The 24794-nt window shown below is 46.5% G+C and overlaps 1 protein-coding gene across 4 annotated transcripts in view; it reads right to left on the reverse strand.

Annotated features, from left to right (window-relative positions):
* Positions 1 to 2: 2 nt before the first annotated feature.
* The window catches only part of TXNL4A (thioredoxin like 4A), a 63925-nt gene continuing 39133 nt past the window's right edge, over positions 3 to 24794 (reverse strand). For 2 of the 4 annotated variants that reach the window (XM_034943427.2, XM_055102528.2), the window contains 2 exons: positions 6823 to 6926; positions 3 to 3083 (listed from right to left, as the gene is read on the reverse strand). In XM_034943427.2, the coding sequence (XP_034799318.1) occupies positions 2912 to 3083; positions 6823 to 6866 (216 nt within the window). In that variant the 5' untranslated portion in view covers positions 6867 to 6926 and the 3' untranslated portion in view covers positions 3 to 2911. Of the gene's footprint in view, positions 3084 to 6822; positions 6927 to 16051; positions 16200 to 17690; positions 18038 to 24794 lie in introns of those variants that run through there. The other 2 variants (XM_003805196.4, XM_014342378.4) reach the window with 2 other exon arrangements.

Here is a 24794-nt window from a genome sequence, read left to right on the forward strand (position 1 = left end):
TGTGGAATGTAATTGTTTTATCTTTTTCTGGTAACGCCAGTAAAGCTGTTATCGTAAGAGACATAATTCACACATCATCCACCAATTATGCAATTGACAGAATTGTACCATTATCACAATCTTAGGGCACTTTTTCTTTTTATGCCTGCTCGGCTTATGTAAGCACATTTTCATTACATCAAAAATAAAACTGCCCATTAGCTGTCACCTCCTATTTCCCCCTCCCTCCCAGTCTTAAGCAACCACTAATCCGTCTCTATGGATGTGCCTATTCTAGAAATTCCGTATAAATGGAATTGCACAATATGTAGTAACTGGCTTTTCACTTAACCTACTGATTTCAATGTTCACCCGCATTGTAGCATGTGTCAGTACTTCATTCTGTTTATGACTGAATAATATTCCGTTCTATGGATGGACATTTTGTTTAACCGTTCATCTGTTGATGGACACGTGGGTTTCCACATTTTGGCTTCTGTGTACGAGTTTCTATGTGGACATATGCGTTCAATTCTCCTGGGTATGAAACTGCTGGGTCAAATGGTAACACCATGTTTATCTTTTTTTTTTTTTTGAGACAGGGTCTTGCTCAGTTGCCCAGGCTGGAGTGCAGTGGCACAACCATGGCTTACTGCAGCCTTGACCTCTGGGGCTTAAGTGATCCTCCTGCCTCAGCCCCCCGAGTAGCTGGGCCCACAGGCACGCACCACCATGCCCAGCTAATTGTTCTGTATTTTTTGTAGAGACAGGGTCTCACCAGGTTGCCCAGGCTGGTCGTGAACTCCTGGGCTCAAGCAATCTGCCTGTCTCAGCCTTCCAAAGTGCTGGGATTACAGGTTTGAGACACCTGTACCCGGCCCATGTTTAACTTTTTGACGACCTGCCTGCCTGTGTTACCACTTTGCCACCAGCAGTGTGTGAGGGCTCCAGTTTCTCTACATCCTTGCAAACGCTTGTTGCGATCTTTTTGTATCTAGCCGAACTTGTGGGTGTGAAGTGGCGTCTCACTGTGGTTTTGATTTGCACTTCCTTAACAAGCAGTGATGTTGAGTGTCTCTTCGTGTGCTTCCTGGCCGTCTGTTTCACCTGCTCTGGAGAAATAGCAGGAGTGTAATACTGAGTGTCTGTTACGTGCCAGGTACTCGAGGTCACATACACGTTCTCCCTAGCCCCTCACTCCGATACGTTGTTACACTCTCCTACTTTATACATGGAAAAATCAGCACTTGGGAGATTAAACTGCAGATTTGCATTTGAATTTTAAATCCATTTAAAAAGCACACACTCATTTGTAGTGTATGTAAAAAATGTGCTTCATTCTGTAAGTACCCTCCCGTTTCCACAACAGCAATCAATCTCCCGACAGCAGTGAGCCCTGTGCACCACTCCCGTGCCCGGCAGGCACCATGTGCTTCTGCGTCCACATCTGTGTGCAGGGCAGACACTATTATCCGCCTTCACCAAGGAGGAAACGAAGCTCAGAGAAGGTACCCTGCCCAAGGTCACTTGGTGGGGCAGAGCCTGGGTCTGAGGTCAGAGGGCAGAGCCTGGGTCTGAGGTCAGAGGGCCCAGGGTGTGCTCAAGTGCCCCCATCCCTGCCCTTCCTCACTTTCACTTCAGAGCTCGAGTGTGCTGAGACGGGACACGAAGATCCCAACCAACCATCCACACTGCTAGGATGACAGAGGGCAAGAGAAACCTGAGACTGTAATAAGGACATTTTCTTTTCTTTTTTTGAGACGGAGTCTTGCTCTGTTGCCCAGGCTGGAGTGCAGTGGTGTGATCTCGGCTCACTGAAACCTCCACCTCCCGGGTTCAAGCAATTCTCCTGCCTCAGCCTTCCAAGTAGCTGGGATTACAGGCACGCGCCACCATGCCCAGCTAATTTTTGTATTTTTAGTAGAGACGGGATTTCACCATGTTGGCCAGGCTGGTCTCGAACTCCTGACTTCGTGATCTGCCCACCTCGGCCTCCCAAAGTGCTGGGATTACAGGTGTGAGCCACCGTGCCTTGGCCAATAAGGAAATTTTCTAACTATGTGAACTGAAGGGCCATGGCTTCTACAGAAAATATGTTTACATCAAATACAATCTTGGGAAGAATAAAAAATAGCTCTCCTATTCCTTACAGGGAAGGCTATAAACAATATTTTATTGTACTGTTTTTATAACCAGAGTAAACCTTTGGATTCTGTCATGGATTGAATTGTGTAACGGCAACATTTATATATTGAAGTCCTAACCCCCAGCACCTCAGACTGTGACTTTTGTGGACATAAGATCCTTGCAAATGTAATTAGTTAAGATTAGGCCATGCTGGAGCAGGGTGGGCCCCAATCCAACACAGCTGGTGTCATTACGAAAAGGGGAAATTTTGGACACCAGCACCCACACAGGGAGGACACAGGTGAAGGCAGAGATGGGGCGAAGTATCCACACACCAAGGAACTGAAAAGACCACCAGCAGCCCCCAGAAGCCAGGGACAGGCCTGAGCAGATTCCCCTCACGGCCTCAGCAGCGACCCCCCCGCCTGCAAAGCTGTGAGAGCTACATCTCTGTTAAAGCCCAGCTCGCGGCATATGCTGTCACTGCAGCCCCAGCAAACCAACCAAGTATGCGAAACGCACAGGCTCACAGGATAAACACCTTCGTTTTACTCCAAGGGTAAGAATTAACTTTGACTAGGAAAATCAGTAATCTATTCATTAAGTTTCCTGAGAACAAACAAGTAGGCCTGCTCCTCTCACCACGTGCTTGTTTATTTCGGTGAGTTAAGACCATGTAATCAATTCCATCTCAGAGGTCCTCCAGCCCTGGAGCTTCCTGTATTTTCCAAAGGCTTTAAATAGCTTAAAACGTTTCCACACAAAAAGGGCTCCACGACATTCATCCGCGCGGACTGAGGGCGCCTCAGTAGCGGTACTTGGTGGAGTAGTCCTTGGGGGACACCACCAGGCCGCGGCCTTTGCGGGCCCCGCGGTACACCGTCTCGATGATGTCCACCATCTCCTGCTTGTCCTCCATGGCCCAGTTAATCTTGTTGTTGTTGCCAGTCCCCAAGTCAATCATGATGTGCTTATTCCTGCAACGAGAAACAAGGGCATCCATTCTCATAGAAGTCTCTTTAAAAAAGAATTCCTTGAAAACAATGCCGTATTTTTCCCACTGTGACAAGCTCTTGTTAACATCACTGAAGAACGCGTAAAATTGAGAGTGTATGCCATGATGCAGGAGAATACAGGAAGCACCTAAATGTGTTTTTAAAGATGCAATGCATTGTCCACCATGCTCTTTCCTGCATTTTTCTGTATTTATTTAGGACAGTTATTCTAAGGGGAAATTAAAAGGTCAAAGGAGGGCAGGCGCAGTGGCTCATGCTTGTAATCCCAACTCTATGGGAGGCTGAGGCAGGAGGATCACTTGAGGCCCGGAGTCCGAGATCAACATGGAAAACAAAACGAGACCCCCATCTAATTTGTACTAATTTACCTGATAAAAGCAATGTGTAAGTTTTTCACAGTGCTCTTATGAGCAATGACATAAATTGTATTAAAAGCCCTTCAACTATGAAATGAAGATGACATTTTGCATGTTTATGGTTAGGGAAGTAGATAATTCTTTACTTATCTTTCAAGAGACTAGTTCTTTTCCTCATGAATACTCATGTGCACTTTACAAGATAAGGATATTAACCCTTTGTTGTACTGGCATAAATTTATCCTGGTTTGTTGAAGTTTCTTTTTGAGATGGGGTCTCATTGTCATCTAGGCTAGGTCATAGCGGCAAAATCAACCTCCTGGCCCAAATGATCCTCCCACCTCAGCCCTCTAAGTAACTGGGACCACAGGCACGAGCCACCACACCCAGATAAATTTCTAGTTTTTTGTAAAGATGGGGTGTCCCCATGTTGGCCAGGCTGGTCTCAAACTCATGGCCTCAAGTGATCCTCCCACCTCGGCCTCCCAAAGTGCTGGGATTACAAACGTGAGCCACTGTGCCGGCCTGATTATTTTTCTTAGAGATGCGAGCTATGTTGCTAAGGCCGGACTCGAACCCCTAGCTCCAGTCCCACCCCGGCCTGCAGAGTGGCTGGGCTGCAGGCATACCCCACCTAAAGACGGTTTTTTAACGTTCACTTCCACAAGATCATGCATTTGGCTTCCACCTACTATTCCGCAGAAAGTATTCCCCGTGAAGTCTCTGGTTCAGGAGAGGCAAATCTGATCAGGGTCTGGAGCCCACCTCTGGCCGCCCTCTCATTCTCCATGCTGCAGGCAGGCCCTACATGCAGCATGCACCAAGCTCCTTCTACAATGACTGGGGGCTGCCCGTAGCACCCTCCCTGCAGCCCTATCTGACCTGGGTGTACTTCTTCGGTATTTATATCTCATAAACACCTGCCTCCTTTCACTTCTTCAGAACCCCCTGCTAATTTACTCAGCTGTTTCTATCAGACAACGTCCTATGAGAGTGGGAATCCTGTCTTATCTGACATTAGGCCCCACCACTAGACCACAAACCTGGTGGAGGCTCAAGATATATGTTTGGTGCATAAGTTAACTAAAGTACCATTTGTCTTAAAATTCTAAATCACAGAAACAGCAGAAGGAAGTTTCATCTCCTTTTCTGAGTACAGCATCAGTCCTAAAAATATCAAACTACACTAAGTAGGCTGCTCCCACCACCCAAGGCTGTTGCCTGCAGCCTCCTTGCCCCTCACAGCATCCCCAGCCCCAGGCTGGCCTCCGCTGCACGCTGTGGGGGGCAGAGACCTAAGACGGCCCTCCCTGTTCTCACCTGAAGAATTCTGAGGGGCAAAATAGAAAAGGCCTCTATTGCCTCGAACAGGCTGTTAACAGAAATATGGACTTCAGGAACACCTGGTGTGGGCTTGGAAGGAAGTGAGGAGTGTGTTACTGGGAAACGGAGAAAAGGGGACCCCCGTTACAGAGTGGCCGAGGAACAGGGACACGGGGTCCGCAGTTATAGGAAGTCAGAGCTCAAAAGCAACACACTCGGGATATTTAGCTGCGGAAACTTCCAAGCAAAGTCTCAGAGGTGCTGCCTTCAAGAGAGGAAAGAGGCAAATTAGTGTAAGAACCGTTAACAAAAGGAATAAATTCTTTAGCCTCTCCGGATGGCCAAAGGGGCTGAAATTCAGAAATGGCTGCTGAACACACAGTAGAGAAAAGGATGAGGGTCAGCCACGCAACCTTTGCTGAAACCTAGGAAAGATGAAAAGTTCACAAGAAATGCAGGGTGCACCTCACAGATCTTCTCAACCTAACAGGAGGCACCTAGGAAGCCAAGGGCATGTCCAGGGGAGCGTATCCCGACGCCCAGAACCACGGCAGTGCCTCACGCTTTGGCAGCCTGAGGCGGGAGGATGGCTCGAAGCCAGGAGTTCAAGGTTGCTGTGATGGTGCCACTGCACTCCACCCTGGGTGAGAGTGAGACTCCATCTCAGTAAATAAATAAAACAAGGTCACTATCCTGGATTATTTGGGCAAGTCTAATCTAATCACAGTCCTCTAAAACCAGAGCATTTTCTCAGGCAGAACTTTTCAGGTCAGAGAACCTGTGTGAAAAGATCTCAATGTGCCGGCATGCCAGCGCTGGCTTTGAGGGTAACTGGGTCTCTGGCAGCAGAGTGGCCTCAGGTAACAGCAGCAAGGAAGCAGATCTCAGACCCACCACCACGAAGAGCCAGACTCGGCCCACAACCCAAACAAGCCCCTCAAACACTCCAGATAAGCACCCAGCCCATGGTTGACCTTGTGAGACCCTGAGCAGGAATCCAGTGGGCCCTGCCTGGATGTCTGACTTACAGAACTGTGAGCTCAGAAAAGCGGGGTGATTTAAGCTGCTCAATGCGTGCTAATTTGTTACAAAGAATATAAAACTAATGCATACCCTATACAACCCACCTGACCTTCCTTACCAAGTAGGAGGCTCCACTTTTGGAGAATGGTCTAATGCTCATGTAGCTAATTCACCAACCTCTATGGTAACTAAACAAGTAAAAACAGCATCAGATGGTGATTTCTTTCCCCATTAAATTTCCATAATGAAATTTTTGAGCTGATAAAATAATCTTGTATTTATAAGCAAAGTAGTTCAGGTGTTCCTCTTGGATATAAAAAAGGACACCGAAGTTGATGATAACATATTTAATAAATTAGGTTTTTGATTTTTTTTTTTGAGACGGAGTTTTGCTCTTGTTGCCTAGGCTGGAGTGCAATGGCATGATCTCGGCTAACTGCAACCTCCACCTCCTGGGTTCAAGTGATTCTCCTGCCTCAGCCTCCCAGTAGCTGGGATTACAGGCATGCGCCACCACGCCCGGCTAATTTTGTATTTTTAGTAGAGACTCGGTTTCACCATCTTAGCCCAGCTGGTCTCGAACTCCTGACCTTGTGATCCGCCCACCTCGGCCTCCCAAAGTGCTGGGATTACAGGCGCTTTCAGCCACCGTGCCCGGCCTAAATTTGTGATTTTACAACATTTTTGATGAACAGATTATAGTTCCAGGTATCTAAAATGTCAGTAACAACATCTTTCATTGAATTACACTTCACCTAGGTTTCCCCGCAAAGTTATTTCAAAAGGGTAATTTGTTATTGAGTAAATGCTAAAACTAGAATTGTTACTTTGAAAATTATTTCAAAGATTCACACTGATTGCCTGGTGATACAAACGATTTTGGGACATGACTGTACAACCAACTTCCTTCAAAATAAAATAATCTAAAGAGATCTTGATTACATTAAGCTTCCAAGCTGACAATATTCAATTTCAGTAACAACTTGAAGATAACGTACCTGAAGAAAAACATGACAGTACATGGATCGTATAACTCATACATTTTGTTGAAGTCAGGCACTTCTGTAATATCCACAAGATAAATAACTGCAAAATTTTTAACCTAAAAGGAGATTAAAAAAAAAAAACTGAAATAACAGAACACTTTGGCTTTCACTTTATAGAAGCACATTTATAAAAACAAAACCAAGAATTTGTGTGGATCAGGGCAATTTTTGTTTTGTTTTTTTGAGACAGGGTCTCACTCTGTCATCCAGACTAGAGTGCAATGGTGCAATCAGCTCACTGCAGCCTCGACCTCCCAGGCTCAAGCTATCCTCCCACCTCAGCCTCCCAAATTGCTGGGATTATAGGAGTGAGCCATCGCTCCTGGCCAACGGGGCAATTTTCAAACTAATTCTTCAACGTTTTTTCCCAGTGCAGCAAACACGTGGGAAGATCATGTGACACCACTGGGACCTTGGCCACCGGCTCCTTCCGCCTCACGCCACCGTTTCCCAGAATAGTTCAGGAATTGGCTGCTGGCTCCTTCCGCCTCACGCCACCGTTTCCCAGAATAGTTCAGGAATTGGCCACTGGCTCCTTCCGCCTCACTTTACCATCTCCCAGAATCGCCCAGGAATTAAATTTCACTCAGGTAACAAGTTATCAAAGTCCTGCAGAAAACGTCCACAGACATATTATTTATGCTGATCTAGTAATCATCTGTATGAACCTTTACAAATAGTTACATGCATCTCACAACTGCTCTAAAATATGCCTGTAGAATCCTGCCACCATTTCCCCGCAATTAGGTCTGAACACTTGCAAATATTAATAGTACCTCCAATAATACTGCATATAACACATTTTCTGTTATTTTTTCTTTAATTGCAAGTTTATCAGAGATTTAGAAAAGTCAGAAAAATAAAAAGAAAATAAGATCACCTCCAATCCCAACACCTAGGTGACTGCTGCTATCTTTTTTCCAGAGACAGGGTCTGGTTCTGCTGCCCAGGCTGGAGTGCAGTGGCAAGATCTTGGCTCACTGCAACCTCTGCCTCCTGGGCTCAAGCGATCCTCCCATCTCCGCCTCCCAAGCAGCTGGGACTACAGGCACGTACCATCACTCCTGGCTAATTTTTGTATTTTTTGTAGAGACAGGGTTTTGCCATGTTGCCCAGGCTAGTCTTGAACTCCTGGACTCAAGTGATACACCTGCCTTGGCCTCCCAAAGTGCTGCGATTACAGGCATGAGCCACCACGCCTGGCAATATTTTTACTATATTCTTTCCCCTTTCTTATAGATATATGTTTTTTAATTTGTTCATACTATTTCTGTTCAGACATAGCAAAATATGGTCATATTGTGATCGTACTACAATATTTTGTATGCTGCTTTAATTTTGAGCATTCTTTTTTTTTCTTTTTTTTGAGATGGAGTCTCGATCTGTCGCCCAGTCTGGAGTGCAGTGGCACAATCTTGGCTCACTGCAACCTCCACCTCCCAGGTTCAAGCTATTCTCCAGCCTCAACCTCTTGTGTAGCTGGGATTACAGGTGTGCTGGGATTACAGGTGTGTGCCACCACGTCTGGCTAATTTTTGTATTTTTAGTAGAGACGAGGTTTCACCATATTGGCCAGGCTGATCTCGAACTCCTGACCTCAGGTGATCCACCCACCTCGGCCTCCCAAAGTGCTGGGATTACAGGCGTGAGCCACAGCGCCGGCCAATTAAGAGCATTCTTTTACATACATTACCTACTTTCCAAAAATGGCAAACTTCTATGGCTGCGTGATTCATCAAATGGCTATGCCATTACTTTACCATTTGATATAGTTTGGATATTTGTCCCTGCCCAAATCTCAGGTTGAAACGTAACTCCCAGCGTTGCAGGTGAGGCCTGGTGGGAGGCGACTGGATCATGGGATGAATTTCTCATCAATGGTTGGGCGTCATCTTCTTGGTGCTGTCCTCGGGGTAGTGAGCTGAGGTTGTTCAAGTGTGTGACACTCCGCCCCAGCTTTCACCGTGCGACGTGCCTGTTCCCCTTTGCCTTCTGCCATGATTGGAAGGTCCTGAGGCCTCCCCAGAAGCAAATGCCAGTACCACACTTCCTGTACAGCCTGCAGAACTGTGAGCCAATTAAACTTCTTTTCTCATAAGTTACCCGGTCTCATGTATTTCTTTATAGCAATGCGAGAAGAGCCTCCTACACCATTCTTCTGTTACTCTCTGATTGTTCATTAATATTATTCATCTGTGAACATTTTCCCCCTTAAATTTGTATACATACTTCATTATTTCCTAAAGACAAATTCCTAAAATTCTGGAACAAAGGATACGACATTTTAAAGGCTCTTTATAAATACTAACTCAATGCCCTTTAGAAGCTTGTAGCCACTTACATGTGTTATGAGTTAAACTGTGTCCCCAAAACAGGTGAAGTCCTAAACCCCCAAAGTGACAGCGCAGCTTATTTGGAAACGGTGCTGCAGGCGTCATCAGTTAGGGTAAGATGAGGTCATGCTGGAGTAGGTGGGCCCCTAATCTGGTGTGACTGGTGTCCTTAGAGGAAAATGGCCACACGAAGACACAGGGACAGGAGGCTCTGGGGGCATCGAGGACTGCAGAGGCGTCTACAAGCCTAGGAGCTCCAAGAGGCTGCTGGCAGCACCAGAAGCTGGGAGAAGCATGAGGACTCTCCTTGGCAGGTGTCAGAGAGAGCCCAGCCTGGAAAACACCTCGATTCTGGACTTCTGGTATCCAGAATTGTGAGAGAAGTTTCTGTTGTTTTAAGCCCCTCAGCTTGCGGCATCCTCTCACAGCAGTCACGGGAAATCAATGGGATATGCACAACATTTCTTCATATAAAACTAAATCTTTACAACCTGACTGTAACTTACAGGTGAAATAATTATATCTGGGATTTCCATGAAACACACAGCCTAAAAAAATGAGGGGTTAGGTAACACAAGACCAGCAAACTACCAGCAATTGTTAAAGTGGAACAATAGGAACAGACGAGTTCACTATATTCTCTACTTTGGGAAATATTTTTTAAAAATTAAGATGGAAATGTAAACCATGGAGCAGGGTGGGGAGAGGGGGAGGGGGAAAGCCCACACTTCACAAAGACTCCACTGCCCTTCAGCTTTGGTGAAAAAAACCGTATCAGAACTCCAGCACACGGCCCACTGCAGGAGCGTGCGACTCGCCATCCACGTGCTTTCAAAACCCCAAAGTGAGCACACAGCCCACTGCAGGAGCGTGCGACTCGCCATCCACGTGCTTTCAAAACGCCAAAGTGAGCACACGGCCCACTGCAGGAGCGTGCGACTCGCCATCCACGTGCTTTCAAAACGCCAAAGTGAGCACACACCCCACTGCAGGAGCGTGCGACTCGCCATCCACGTGCTTTCAAAACCCCAAAGTGAGCACACAGCCCACTGCAGGAGCGTGCGACTCGCCATCCACGTGCTTTCAAAACCCCAAAGTGAGCACACAGCCCACTGCAGGAGCGTGCGACTCGCCATCCACGTGCTTTCAAAACGCCAAAGTGAGCACACGGCCCACTGCAGGAGCGTGCGACTCGCCATCCACGTGCTTTCAAAACGCCAAAGTGAGCACACACCCCACTGCAGGAGCGTGCGACTCGCCATCCACGTGCTTTCAAAACGCCAAAGTGAGCACACGGCCCACTGCAGGGGCATGCGACTCCCCATCCATGTGCTTTCAAAACCCCAAAGTGATGTTTGCATTAGACATGGGCCCCTCTGAGTCCGGTCACTCTGACAACACCCATTTCTGAAACTCTAGTTTCCCGCAGCGTCCACAGTGAGAGTGTGTTGGTCAGGTTGCCAGAATCCAGCTTTATTTTCATGGTAAACTAATAAACTGTCTTTTGATTTGACTTAAACACAAAATACTTCCCTACAGAAGCTAAAATAAATACACCAACAAAATAAATGGTCACAGGCATTAGGAAAGTCAAAATAATATTTCATTATTCTCCCTTCAATGCCTTGCTCAGGGACAGATACAATAAATACCAGTAACATCATATTAACTTACGGAATCACCATGCAAATAATAAATTACTTGAAATATCATTTGGACAGGGTTGTAAATTGTGTACTTAAGAAAAAAGAAAGGTCACAACAAATTTTTACCATCCCTTTTCTTGCAAGTAAAAAATAGTAAATATTATAAGCATCTGTGGTTTTTAATAATTTCTAGGCATTTAATAAACAGAGTGCAGGGCCAGGTGAGGTGGCTCACGCCTGTAATCCCAGCACTTTGGGAGGCTGAGGCGGGCGGATCACTTGAGGTCAGGAGTTCGAGACCAACCTGGCCAATGTGGTGCAACCCTGTCTCTACTAAAAACACAGAAATTAGCTGGGTGTGGCGGTGCACGCCTGTAATCCCAGCTACTTGGGAGGCTGAGGCAGGAGAATCACTTGAACCCAGGATGTGGAGATTGCAGTGAGCTGAGACCGTGCCACTGCACTCCAGCCTGAAGGACAGAGTGAGACTCCTTCTCAAACTAACAACAACAATAATCACAGGGCAACTGAGTAACTGTAACTTTAAAGATACAAATGTGACTCTCCTTTTGCCTTCAAGCTCCGGCCCACTGCATCTAACCCGGAGAATTCTAACAGAGGCAAACTACCACATAAAGCTCACGTGCCACGAGAACGTGAACATCCTCTGATTTCACCACAGACCAGTTTCATGAACACTTGAGAATCCACCATCTATGAGGCACTTCTCACTCATGGATTCTAATTCTTTCAACACCTCTAAATAGATGTCGCCGATGTTTTAGGTGATGGAATTCAGGCTCAGAAAGGTCGCGTGAGTGATGCCCAGCCGCATGGGGGAGGGGCAGAGCTGCGATGCACCGTCTGGCTCCAAAGCCTGAACTCTGGATGACAGAATCAGCCTAACCCACAGGAGACGGGGTGGCAGCGTGGTCACGGGGTGGCAAGGAAAAATCTGTCCTTAGAGAATTCCATGTGTAAAGAGACAGACACAAGACCAGCAGCCAGGTCTCAGATCCAGCACCAGGGCAAGGAAGCAGAAGTGCAGGACAGTGGGGACGGATGCGCAGGTGGACTGGCCCACAGAGGACCTTTTCCACTTGGGATTCTGGGCCATGTATTTATTTCTAAGAAAGCAGGAATTGAAGAGTTCAGTTTTGTATATACTGAGTTTGAGAAAACTAAGGGACATCCAGAGAAAAAGGCCCTCCAGGTAGCGACTGGCCTGGAGCTGTACAATGGAGTCTGGGCTGGAGAGAGCTACCTTACCGCCGCCACCTACATCCAGCAGTGATCCCAGCCAGGGTGGCAGGTGCCAGGCTTGGGAGTGAGCGCAGAAGCCCACTGTAGAGTTGGGGGCAGGAAAGGGATGCCAAGGAGGCAGTCTCAGAAACCAAGGCAGGAGACTCCGGGGAGCTGTGCCGAGTGCCCCACAGAGGTTACCAGAAGGGACGATATGGGACGGGGACACTGCAGGGGCTGAAGGACTGAGGAACAGAGGACTTCAGTGTGGACAAGTTTCAAAAGCCGTGGCTATGGAGAGAGAGGGAAGTTACTGTAGGACTTGGGAGTTGAGATAGGAGAGGCTGAAAGAGGCAGGCAGAGGGGAGCTCCCCAGCCTCCCACCCCCGCCCCCTTCTTGGTGAAATGGCATCTGTGGGGTGACTGGAGGAGCACGAGCTGAGGGCAAACATCAGCAAACATCCAGCAGCATCTGCTGGTGGCAACATTTCCACGGTAACCAAGCGCTTGGAGGAGGAGCTGGGTGAGTGCAGCCACACTGCTCTGCCAAGTCATCCTGTGACTTCCTCAACAAAGGCGGCTTTTTCTTTTGTTTTAGATGGGATCTCACTTTGTCACCCAGGCTGGAGCAGAGTGGCGTGATCTCGGCTCACTGCAACCTCTGTTTCCCAGCCTCAAGAGATCCTCCCACCTCAGCCTCCCGAGTAGCTGGGATTACAGGTGCCCACCACCACATCTGGCTAAGTTTTGTATTTTTAGTAGAGATGGGGTTTCACCATCTGGCCAAGCTGGTCTTGAACTCTTGACCTCAGATGATTCGCCTGCCTCGGCTTCCCAAACTGCTGGAATTACAGGTTTAAGCCACGGCGCTGGCCTCAAATTGTTTTTAAATTCTTTGATTGCCTTGAATTGTAAGTATCTTTTCCAACTCTGTTGCCTATACACCTCATAAGCATGCTTTTTCTTTAGGCAAGTCAGCAATTAAAGTGCTCAGCAGTTCTTCCGCATGCCTCTAAGTCCACCTGCCAAGTTACAATGACATAACTCTGCAAAACACATGGCCAAACTGGCACATGATACCAACCACTGTTCTACACTTTTGTATGGAGTCCCTCAACCAGCTAAGAAAACACCTAAAATTCCGGAAAAAGTGTTCTGGGCAGTTGATTAGCACAACAAATTTTTGAAGTGTTTATTTTTACATTTTTAGGTAATTCATGTCAAAGCCATAAAAAAAACTGAAAAACTTGACTTTCTAAAATTAATGTTTGCCTTAATCAGCTCTCACAATAACTTGCAAACTTAGTAATGTGAGAGAAGTAATCACAGTAATAACAGTGGCATTACTGCCTATGTGACAGGAGTGCTCTAGAAACCTTTATTAATCCCACCACAACCCTAAGAGTTAGGCACAAGAATCCCCTTTTTACAGGTAAGATGACCCACGGGGCCAAGCTCGTAACGCTCATGCAATTATGAAGTGCCAAGAGCCTAGCTAGAGTCTGCACCCTCAACTGCCGCTCAACACCACCCCTCATACCTTGTGGCTAGAGTCTGCAACCTCAACCACGGCTCAACATCACCCCTCATACCTTGTGGCTAGCTACAAGTCTGTTTTTTATCCAGAGACAAAAATCGAGAGGAAACACCAAAAATATCCATTCTGTTTCTTTCTACAAGATTCCTCATCTAGCTGAGTGTTGACTCTCACTGGTTCAGTAGGCCTTCTGTGATCCTTAATGTGATACTTAAGATACACCCCCTAATATGGCTCCTATGAAGTTCCATAAATATATATCTGCCTTACACACAATTTATTAGAATGTACTATCATGGGCCAGGCATGGTGGCTCACACTTGTAATCCCAGAATTTTGGGAGGCTGAGGTGACTGGCTCACTTGAGGACAGGAGTTTGAGACCAGCCTGGCCAATATGGCAAAACCACATCTCTACCAAAAATACAAAAATTAGCAGGGTGTGGTGGTGGTGCAGGCCTGTAGTCCCAGCTACTCGGGAGACTGAGGTTGCAGTGAGCCAAGATCGTGCCACTGCACTCTAGCCTGGACAACACAAGAAGACTCTTGTCTCAAACAAACAAAAAAAATGTACTATCATGAGTCAATAATATTACTGAGGAATTTTTTTGTTTTGTTTTTAGAGATGGGGTCTTGCTCTATCACCCAGGGTGGAGTGCAACGTCACGATGATAGCTTACTGCAGCCTTGACCTCCTGAGCTCATATTCTGTCTTAGCCTCCTGAGTAGCTGGGGTTACAGGCACGTGCTACAATGCCCAGCTCACGGAGACTATTTTAAACTCTATTTGCGTGGGCTTTTTAACACAAAAAATAAACGTCCCATTCAGTCTTCTCACCCATCATGGGATTTAGGTAACAGTGAACCCCAAGCACTGCTGTGAGTGTTCCTATAAAATGGAAAGACAGCTCAAAGGCACATGAAATTGTCCCCTCTGAGAGCGTTCCTACAAAATAGAAAGACAGCTCAAAGGCACATAAAATTGTCTCCTGTGACGGCGTTCCCACAAAATGGAAAGACAGCTCAAAGGTCCATGAAATTGTCTCGCTTCAAAACAGCATAAAATCAACTGCTAAATAGAAAACTTTTTTTTTTGAGACAGGGTCTCGCTCTGTCACCCAGGCTGGCATGCAGTGGCGCGATCACGGCTTGTCACAGCCTTGAACTCCTGGACTCATATCCTCCCACCTCGGCCTACCAAGTAGTTGGGACCACAGGCACATGCCACAACGCCCAGCTAATGTTTGCATTTTTTGTACAGACAAGGTTTCACCATGTTGCCCGGGCTGTTCTCGAACTCCTGGGCTCAAGGGAACCACCCATCTCGGCCTCCCAAAATGCTGGGACCACAGGCGTGAGACACAGTGCCCAGATGAAAACTTTATTTATTATTATCACTTTATCAAATGAATTGCCCCACATTTATTAGCAAACTCTAGGCATCTGTGAAATCTTTTAAGCGCAGCTCTGTTTCCAAACTGACTTTATTCCTGAAGTTTACAGCTCAACTCTAATCCAGCATGAAGTCAAGTGGGCCCTGTGGAAGCAGCAAATCAATACAACACATCTAGGAAAAATCATATCAAGTCCAGCCTGAACATTTGCAACTGTTACTCACTTTAAAACAGCTGGAATATCCAGACAGGACTCGGAACAAGGTAAGGAAGAGTCCCCATTATCTGCCATTTCTGCACAGGGAAATTTTTAAATAGTTATATTGTTCTTTATACTAAAACCTTATATTTCAAAAATTTCTGTTGAGCTTCTCCAAAAAAGGGCTTCCAGAATTAGGAAGTCATATTTGCCCATAGACTAAGAAGAAAATAAAACATGAATATTCTTTTAATGCATTTCAGGTGTGCACTTTTTTTTTTGGAGACAGAGTCTCACTCCTGTTGCCCAGGCTGGAGTTCAGTGGTGTAATCATGGCTCACTGCAGTCTTGACTTCCCGGGCTCAGGTGATTCTCCCACCTCAGCCTCCCAAGTAGCTGGGACTACAGGCACGTGCCACCACGCCTGGCATTTGTACTTTTAGTAGAGAAGGGGTTTCACCATATTGTCCAGGCTGGTCTCGAATCCCTGGGCTCAAGTGATCTGCCTACACTGGCCTCCCAAAGTGCTGGGATTACAGACATGAACTACCGCGCCTGGCCTAGGTTTGCCCTTTTAATAACTATATTATAATATTCACATTAAAAGTTTATTAATAAAGCTATCCAAATTTTTGGACAAAAACAAAAATCAGACTATTTTAAAAGACCAAAAAAAATACCCCAAAGTGAGCCCATTTCAACTGTCCTTAAGTGTGTGTCCACTATGTGTGTCCACTAGTGATACAATGATTCATTCTGTAATAACAAAGAAATTGGACATAAAGGAGTTGGAAAAAAAGAGCAAATCTGGCAAAGACCCTAAACACTTACATTAACACATAAAATCTGTTTCCTAGCTAAGAGCATCTTGCTGAGCTCTGCTCGGATGTGATGAGACAAAGGCCCTCACATCTCCAGCCATCCTAGCCTCGAGCTGCCGGCAGCAGGATCTGAACACCACCCGATGTTTATGCCACCACCTGCAACGTAGAACAGTTAAAGATTCTAGAATTCATAACTCAAAGTCAATACAGCAGTGATTTACTTATTGGGAAACTGCTCTTAGTCAATTCTTCGCTGGATTTCCAGTATCTGCCCTTGTCCACTACAGCTCAAGCAATGACAAACTGATGTGTGGCACTGCCTCTCTCATCATCTCTAATCCCCGGCTGGCAGAACCCCCAGCGTGTGAGAGAACTGCTGCTCTCCCGAATTCCCTAGGTCCCTCCTCAAGTCCTCGGTGTCCAGGAGGAAGAGGCTACGAGATGGCTGGTACTAAAGCTACTCCACCTCCGTCCCTGACCCCCATGGAAGGTGGTTCAAGGTCAAGTCGCATCAGAATTCCCTGAGGGGCTTCTTTAAAAAGCCATTGCTGGACTTCACCCCATACCCATAGAATCAGAATCACAGATGCATTCTAGTAAGCACTCCAAGGGAGTCTTGTAATAACTAAAATATAACAACAGTTCCTAACTTCATGCCTCTCCTACTAAATAAGAAATAGCAAAAATTAATAAATGGCAGGCCAGATAGTCTTTCCTTTCCTGAATATAAAATATGTCCTTACATCTGTTACTCTTTACTCAAAGGAGTTATTTTAACTCAGGCCTACTTTTTAGCATCTGTGAAAGAAAAGATAGCTTCAATGTTACTTTTACTCTTCATTAAAAGGAATAACCTCTCAAATTACTTATGGAAAATTAATATGGCAAATATTTTATTAACACCCTAGTATTTGTGCCCTTTGCCCTATTGCTACCGCTGCAAAACCCCAATAAAAGTCATCCTAAAATTGCTATGAGGAACCACAGAAAAAGAATGAAATCTGGTTATAAAATAGTGTCCTACAACTTTTATTGTCAGCAAGTAAATGCCAAGACCACTCAGGGTACTAATATTAGAAATTCAGAAAACTAATTCTAACAAAGCATATTTCTATTTTCTCCTCATGTTTACTGCATCTCAATCACTGTAAGCTGTAAACCACATGACTTACAAAAAGCGTGGTGGGATAAAGAAAACATACCAACAGAAAAGCAGGATTTCTCATGCTATTAACATGAAAGTCCTGCTTTATGCATACAACGAATAAATAAGGTACCGAAAAAAGACATCCTTTTAAATTAAGGATCCGCGCTCTCAATAAAACCTGCAAGTGCATTTTGTTCACTGAACTATAAGTTTGGGGAAAACGCCTTATCAACAGAAATAATTAATTCATTTGAGAGGAGGGAGATCATAAACCCTTTAAAATATGAAAAACTACAAGAGCTCCCCGCAGAAAAAGGCGTGAAACGCCGGCACTGTCCCCGAGAGCGCTCGCCCGCAGCGAGGGGAGGAATCGCCTGAACCACGGAGCCGCGGCCCCTCCTCGGGGAACAGCTCGCGCCCCCAGGCGACGCCGGCAGGGCAGAGGCGCGGGGCAGATGCGGAAGCACAGCCCGCAGGGCGGGAGGGTCCGGCGCGCTACCTTCTCGGCGATGCTGTACAGGACCTCGTCCATCTTCATGCACGTAGGGTCCCAGTCGTGGCCGAAGCGGATGACGACCACGCGGTCCTCCTCCGAGAGGATGGCCTGGTCCACCTGCCAGCCGTTGTGCAGGTGCGGGAGCATGTACGACATGGCGGCCCGCGCGCTCGCCGCCGCCCAAGGCGGGGCGCCAGGGAGGGCCCAGCGAGGTGGGCTCAGCCGGCCCCTCACTCCCCGGCCCCCCGCCGCCCCCGGGCCCACGGACGAAACCCGGTCCCGCCCGCACCCGCAAACTCCGCTGGGACTGCCACCCGGCGGAACGTCTGGGCGCGCACGCACCGACGCCGTGCGTGCTGACGGCATGCGCGCGCGCTAGCGCCGTGCGTGCTGACGGCATGTGCGTATAGGCGCCGCGCGAACGTGTAGTTGGCCGGGTGGAGCGGCGGCGACCTGGCCACCGTGGAGCGCCGTTGGTTCCTTCGTAGCAGCTGTCGGAGTGGGGGTTCCTCCCCAGCGTCCAGGCGGCCTGGTGGTCCTGAGAAGCCCCGGGCTCGCCGTGCCCTGCCCCCACGCACCCGCCCCGAGGCCGCCCGCCGCCGCCCGGGCTGTCCTCCAGCCACGGATGGGGACGTCCAGAAAGGCCCGGAATGCCCGGCACTGCGGCTCGTGTTCTTCCTTTCTGGTGCTTGTTTCTGTGTGTTACTAAGACAGTTCATGTGTGTCATTTGTGAAACTTGATCATAAAAATGTGTCGTTGTTGCCATACCCAACCACAGCAGAGTCGAGCAGCGGGGTAGGGAGGAAGCACTGGGCAGGCCGTCCTTGAGGAATGTCACCATCAGGCCGGCTGCTGAGCTGCCTGTTGTAACCTGAAACCAGGTTTTTAAATTTGTCTTTTTATAAAGAAAAAAAATTTATTTTTGAGACGTGCAGTGAGGTGATCTTGGCCCACTGCAGCCTCCGCCTCCCGGGTTCAAGCGCTTCTCCTGCCTCCGCCTCCCCATAAGCTGGGACTCCAAGGCGCCAGCCCGGCTAGTGTTTTTTTGTGCTTAGTAGAGACGGGGTTTAACCATGTTGGCCAGGCTGGTCTTGAACTCCTGACCTCAAGTGATCCGCCCGCCTTTGCCTCCCAAAGCGCTGAAATTACAGGAAGAAGCCACCGCGCCCGACCTGAAGCCAGTTTTATTCCATAGCTTCAGCGTAGCTTCCACCTCCAGGACTGATCTGGCCCCCTGGCTTCGCTCACCAGTCAAAGCTCCCCAAACCCTTACTAGTGCCAGTGAACTTTCTCAAAGAGAAATAATATTTCTCTTTTTAAAATAAAACCTCTAACCTGTGTTCTTCTGAGAGAGCACTTTGGGTTCATGCTGGAGACTCCCTGGTTTGCAAACTGATATTGATAGTAAAACTCTTGTCTACTATCTAGCTATCCTGGTGGTCCTTTAGATGACAAATTTAAAACAAATCACGCCCGGGCGCGGTGGCTCACGCCTGTAATCCCAGCACTTTGGGAGGCCGAGGCCGGCGGATCGCCTATGGTCGGCAGTTCCAGACCAGTCTGGCCAACATGGTGAAACCCCGTCTCTACTAAAAATACAAAAAATTACCCGGGCATGGTGGCGCCCGCCTATAATCCCAGCTACTAGGGAGGCTGAGGCAGGAGAATCGCTTGAACCCAGGGGGTGGAGGTTGCAGTGAGCTGAGATCGCACCACTTCACTCCAGCCTGGGTGACAGAGTGAGACTCCATCTCAAAAACAACAAATCACTATGCAGATGCTGTGGTGTCTCTCAGATGGGCTGTGGCATGGTGAGAACTACAGTCTGAGGAGCCTGCTGGCATGGGGATTGAAATGGGTTCCATGTTTGGTTTCCTCTGGGACACAGCACCATAAGGTGCTTTGATAATATGCACCCACAATTTAAATACTAGAATCACAAGTGCAGCTCACTGCCAGATTAAGCTTTTTACATAATACAGAATATTTCCCAATTATATACGAAATGCTTTATTGTAATGAAACAATTTCAGGTTGGTAGGATATTAGAGATCATCTAAATCTCTTTCATTTTATAATTGAGTAAAGCAGAGAGGCACAGAATATAAGCATAGTGGTTAACAGGGTTTTAGTTACATAAAGGTGTGTTCAGGTTCATCTGTGCCTTGCATAAGTTATCTCAACAGACTTCAGTTTCCTCATCCATGAGATGGGATGATAAAACAAAATGTCCTGTACTTCATTGGCACAAGGTACACACTGGAGAAATCTGAGCCCTTACTAAGGTCAGGCTATTGCCTTCTAAAAAATTCCTTACCGTCATTTTGGTAGTCACTCATTTCAGATACAAACACAGTTGCTTAACACATCACAAGCATTTTATTCACAGGAGAGTTGTTCCAAGCTAAGGCATAAGACTCAAACATCCCCAAATAATTTATTGAAACTCATTTTTTATTGTGTTACTTATAACAAGATTTATCGCCTTAATTTTTAAGGACATTCATATTATGCAACCATCACCACTATCCATCTCCAGATAAATCTTTAATAAAAACTTTTGTTGAGATCTAATCCATGTACTATAAAATTCACCAATTTAAGGTGAGATGGTTTTTCAGTGTTGTGGAACCAATACCACAATCTAATTTTAGGAGAATGTTATCACCCCGAAAAGAAAACCTATACCCATTAACAGTCATTTCCCATTTCCCTCCCATTCCCTCAGCCCCTGGCAATCACTAATCTATTTTCTGCCTCTATAGATTTACCTATTCTAGACATTTCATACAGATGGAAACACAAAATATGGAGTCGTTTGTGACTGCTTTCATTTAACATAATGGTCTCAAGGTCCATATTATAGCAGACATCAACAGCTAGTTCTTTTTAATTGCTGATGAATATTTCATTAAATAAAACAGAAAATTAAAAACTATTCCATTATATGGATATACTACATTTTATCCATCAGTTGATTGACATTTGGGTTGTTTGCATTTTTTTACTATTATGTATAATGCTGCTATGAACATTCATGTACAAGCTTTTGTGTGGACTTAAGTTTTCATGTGGTAACTGTTTAACATTTTTAAGTATTGCTAAATTGTTTTCCAAATTGGCTACACCATTTTACATTCTCACCAGGAATGTGTGAGGGTTTCAGTTTTTCCACATTCTTGCCCATACTTGTTATTTATGTACCTCGTGAACCCGAAAAATCTGAGACAGGTCTCAATTAATTTAGAAAGTTTATTTTTCCAAGGTTGAGGACGCATCCGTGACACTGCCTCAGGAGGTCCTGATGATATGTGCCCGAGGTGGTCGGGGCACAGCTTAGTTTTATACATTTTAGGGAGGCATGAGACATCAATCAATATATGTAAGAAGAACATTGGTTCAGTCTGGAAAGGCAGGACAACTTGAAGCAAGGACAGGAAGACTCAAAGCGGGAAGGGGGCTTCCAGGTCACAGATATGTGAGAGATGAACAGTTGCATTCTTGTGAGTTTCTGATCAGCCTTTCCAAAGGAGACAGTCAGCTGTGCATCTGTCTCAGTGAGCAGAGGGATGACTGACTAGAATGGGAGGCAGGTTGAAGGGACCCAAGATACTTTCCTTTCACAGCCTTGTATTATGGTCATACTGGTAGGTATAAAATGATATTGTGGTTTTGATTTGCCTTTTCCTAATGGTTAGTGACCGTTCCTCAGTGGCCAGGCCTATACAAATCTGCCCCAAAGTCAGAGGAAGCTGAGACGCCAAAGAAAGGGACTGGCAAATCTAGTTCTTTAGAGAGAAACATTTAATAGGGACTTATGTACGGAAGCCACATCTGTGTCTCTGGCAGTGGTGAGACAAGGTGGTGGATTCCCAACCATCACCCCCAGACCCAGGGCCTTCCCAGACCCAGGGCTTACATACTGTGAAAGGAAAATAAATCTTGCGACCCCAAACTCATTAAGCCAAAGGGAAAAGTTAAGCTGGGAACTGGGTCAGGCAAACCTGCCTCCCCTTTTGGTTCCTAAATAAGAGGGCTGCAAGATGAAAACCTACACGCCTTCCCCATATTTTGCCCACAAGGAAATTCCTGGTGAGCTCCAAGATTTCTGCCCTAAGGTGTTCCTGTTAAAATTTCGCCATGGTAATGTAAATCTATAGCTTGTCTTTACAGATGCAGTCACCCCCCTGCCTACCAGATACAAATGCATATCTGATTGTTCCCCTGCCCTTTTGTTATGTTTTGTCTATGTTACCTTATGTAATAATGCAGATTCCTCTGCCCCATTTGTCTGTCATCTTATGTAAAAAAAAAAAAAAAAATGCAGATTCACTGAACCAAGGGCATGAATGACTATTTTTCCCTACCCTCCTCTTATGTGAAATTTGTGTACTTCTCAATATCCCACCCTTTCCCCTTTAAATTTGGAGCCCTGGAAATAATCTTTGGAGAAAGGCGTAGACCTGTCTCCCAGGCACGAGTCCTTACCTTTGGCAGATAAGCCTCCTGGAATGATCGAGACTGGTCTCATCATTTTTTTCGACTGACATGTGGTAACCACTAAGGGAACCTGGGTGAAGGTGGCCCAGCCTGCAGCAGCTCTCCTATTGGTGCTTGGTACTGGTCTGGGCACCTTGTAGCCCAAACCGGTAGGACAATTTGCCGAAGTCTCGGACCTCTTTTTTCCAAGGATCCCTGATCTTCCAGTGTCTTTCAGCTGGGGGTAAGAGGTTTATTTGCTGTTTAAAAAAAAAAAAAAAATCTCCTTTTTTCCTGGAATTTCCACTCACTTCCATCAAGGAAGGCAGCCTGTCTGCTGCTGCATCTGTAGAGAGCACTTTTCAGCTTGGGCTCCTATCACTAGGTAAGGAACTGGTTTGGGATTTTGTCTTGCAAATTCTTTTTAAATGACTAAAGTTAGCATGAACAACCCGCTGGTGTTAATTTCTGCTTACACTTGAGTGCTCAGAAATCATATAATTTGCGTGATCACTGTTAGTTTTGCTTAGCTGTTTTGTTGTTTCCGTCTTGGGTTGTGTGTGTGTTTCAGTCCTTTCAGCTACCGGATTTGACCAACTCCAAACCCTCTAGCTTATGAGTGTGGAATTTTCTAAAGAAATAAGAGCACTTTACTCCCCTCAGCCTTTCGGGGCATTCTTAGGCAACGGAGAATCGCGTGAGGGTGTCTGGGAGGAAAGCACCTTAAGACGTGCAGCAGCTCTGAGCTGGTTTTCTCCCCAGAAAAACATACTTAAGGTCTAATCTCATCTGGTAGGTGCATATAAGGAGCTGACCCTTCCCACACCTGGAGCCCCTGACACACTTTACCAGGTAGCCGCGACAAGGGTGGACTGAACTGGTTCAAGGAATAATGGCCCTGAAGAGCCAGGTCCCCAGGCAGCACACTTTGGGTCTCACACACATCCCAACTTGGTTGAATCCGAAGGGGAACCTTAAATTATGGGGAATGAGGCCTCTAAATTAGCTAAAACCCCAGCAGCTGAGGAACATAAAGTTCCACCTTTAGAAACTCCGGCCAGGTACATGCAAAATACTTACGGCAAATCGTCATGCAAATATTTAACCAAGTGGACCACTATAACCAAAGTAGGTTCTAAGTTACAATGGCCTAAATGGGGATCTTTTGAGATGCCCAATTTAGTGTACCCGCGAACCAGAATGGAAAACACGGGCACAAAAACTAAGAAACCGGAATGGGAGAGCTACTTTCATGGTACCTGGAGAGTAGCGAGCAGGGGGAAAGATCACCTCACCTCCCTACAGGAAGCCGACAACTCAGAACTGCCAATCGAGAACTCTCTAATCGTTTCTCTCTCCTAAAGAAATCCTCCAAATCCCTTACTTCCCCCTTAGTGCCTCCCCTACCTCCACCTACACCCCCACTCTACCCCTAACCCTCTGGACTTCCTGGACCAGACCTCTCCCGTCCTTTTCCTTCAGGTTCCAATCTACCCTATTCACCTCCTTGCCTGCCACTCACTGAACCAAAGGCAGTAGGGAATCTAACTTCCAAGACCCTACTTCCTGCCGATTCTCTGGTAACGCCAGTGGCAGCCTCTCATCTGGAAGACATGGAAAAGGGGACACCATAGGGACTCCTCTCATGATCAACCCGTTTCGGGAACAACTGTTAACAGTTAGGGGAACCCCTGTGATTGTCTGTCAACCCTGGTTAATGGCTGAGTTGCGAGGCATAAAGAATTTCCTGCCTCCCGTAAAGATCCAATTGGGTTTGCTCAAGAGTTTGAGCTCATTATCAGAACCTATGACCCGGGTCATTCAGACCTTTATCAGCTGGTCCACATACTGGTCTCAGAAGCTAAAGCTAAGTGGCTGGAAAAGGCACAGTGGTCAGACATTGTAGCAGACCTGATCTCTAAAGGCCCAGGAAGGCCAAATCAGCCAGCCCCAAATCCTGAAGACAGATGCAGAGATGCTCGTGAACGATGACTGTTCTGTTAAATAGCATTCCTTCAGTGTCCCGGAGGGTCGTGGATTGGAGGAAAATCCAGCAATGCTGCCAGAGCACAAAGGAATCCGTTTTAGATCATTTCACACGTTTCGATAAAACTTTTAGACAATATTGCAGGATGTCAGCTGATTGCTATGAAAACAATAAAAATGCTACAATATTAAATGCAAATTTATTAGACTAGGTGATGATTTAGCCACCCTTAGAAAATGCCACATGATAAATTGGGCCACAGCCAGAACTAATGAACTAGTTAGCTGACCAGTTATCCTGCACTGTGATAAAAAGGAAAAACAGAAGATTGCCCAAGTTATGCATTTACAGTTAAAGCAATTAACTTTTCAAACCTCTCAGCCCCAGAAAGATTTTAACCTCATAGGTCTGAGGACTCTTCCCTCCCAGTCTGTTACTAGTGTAAAAGACCAGGACACCGGCCAGGCGCGGTGGCTCACGCCTGTAATCCCAGAACTTTGGGAGGCTGAGGCGGGCAGATCATGAGGTCAGGAGATCGAGACCATCTTGGCTAACATGGTGAAACCCCGTCTCTACTAAAAATGCAAAAAAAATTAGCCAGGCATGGTGGCGGGCACCTGTAGTCCCAGCTACTTGGGAG

This window comes from Pan paniscus, chromosome 17 (assembly GCF_029289425.2).
Source record: "Pan paniscus chromosome 17, NHGRI_mPanPan1-v2.0_pri, whole genome shotgun sequence".
NCBI lineage: Eukaryota > Metazoa > Chordata > Mammalia > Primates > Hominidae > Pan > Pan paniscus.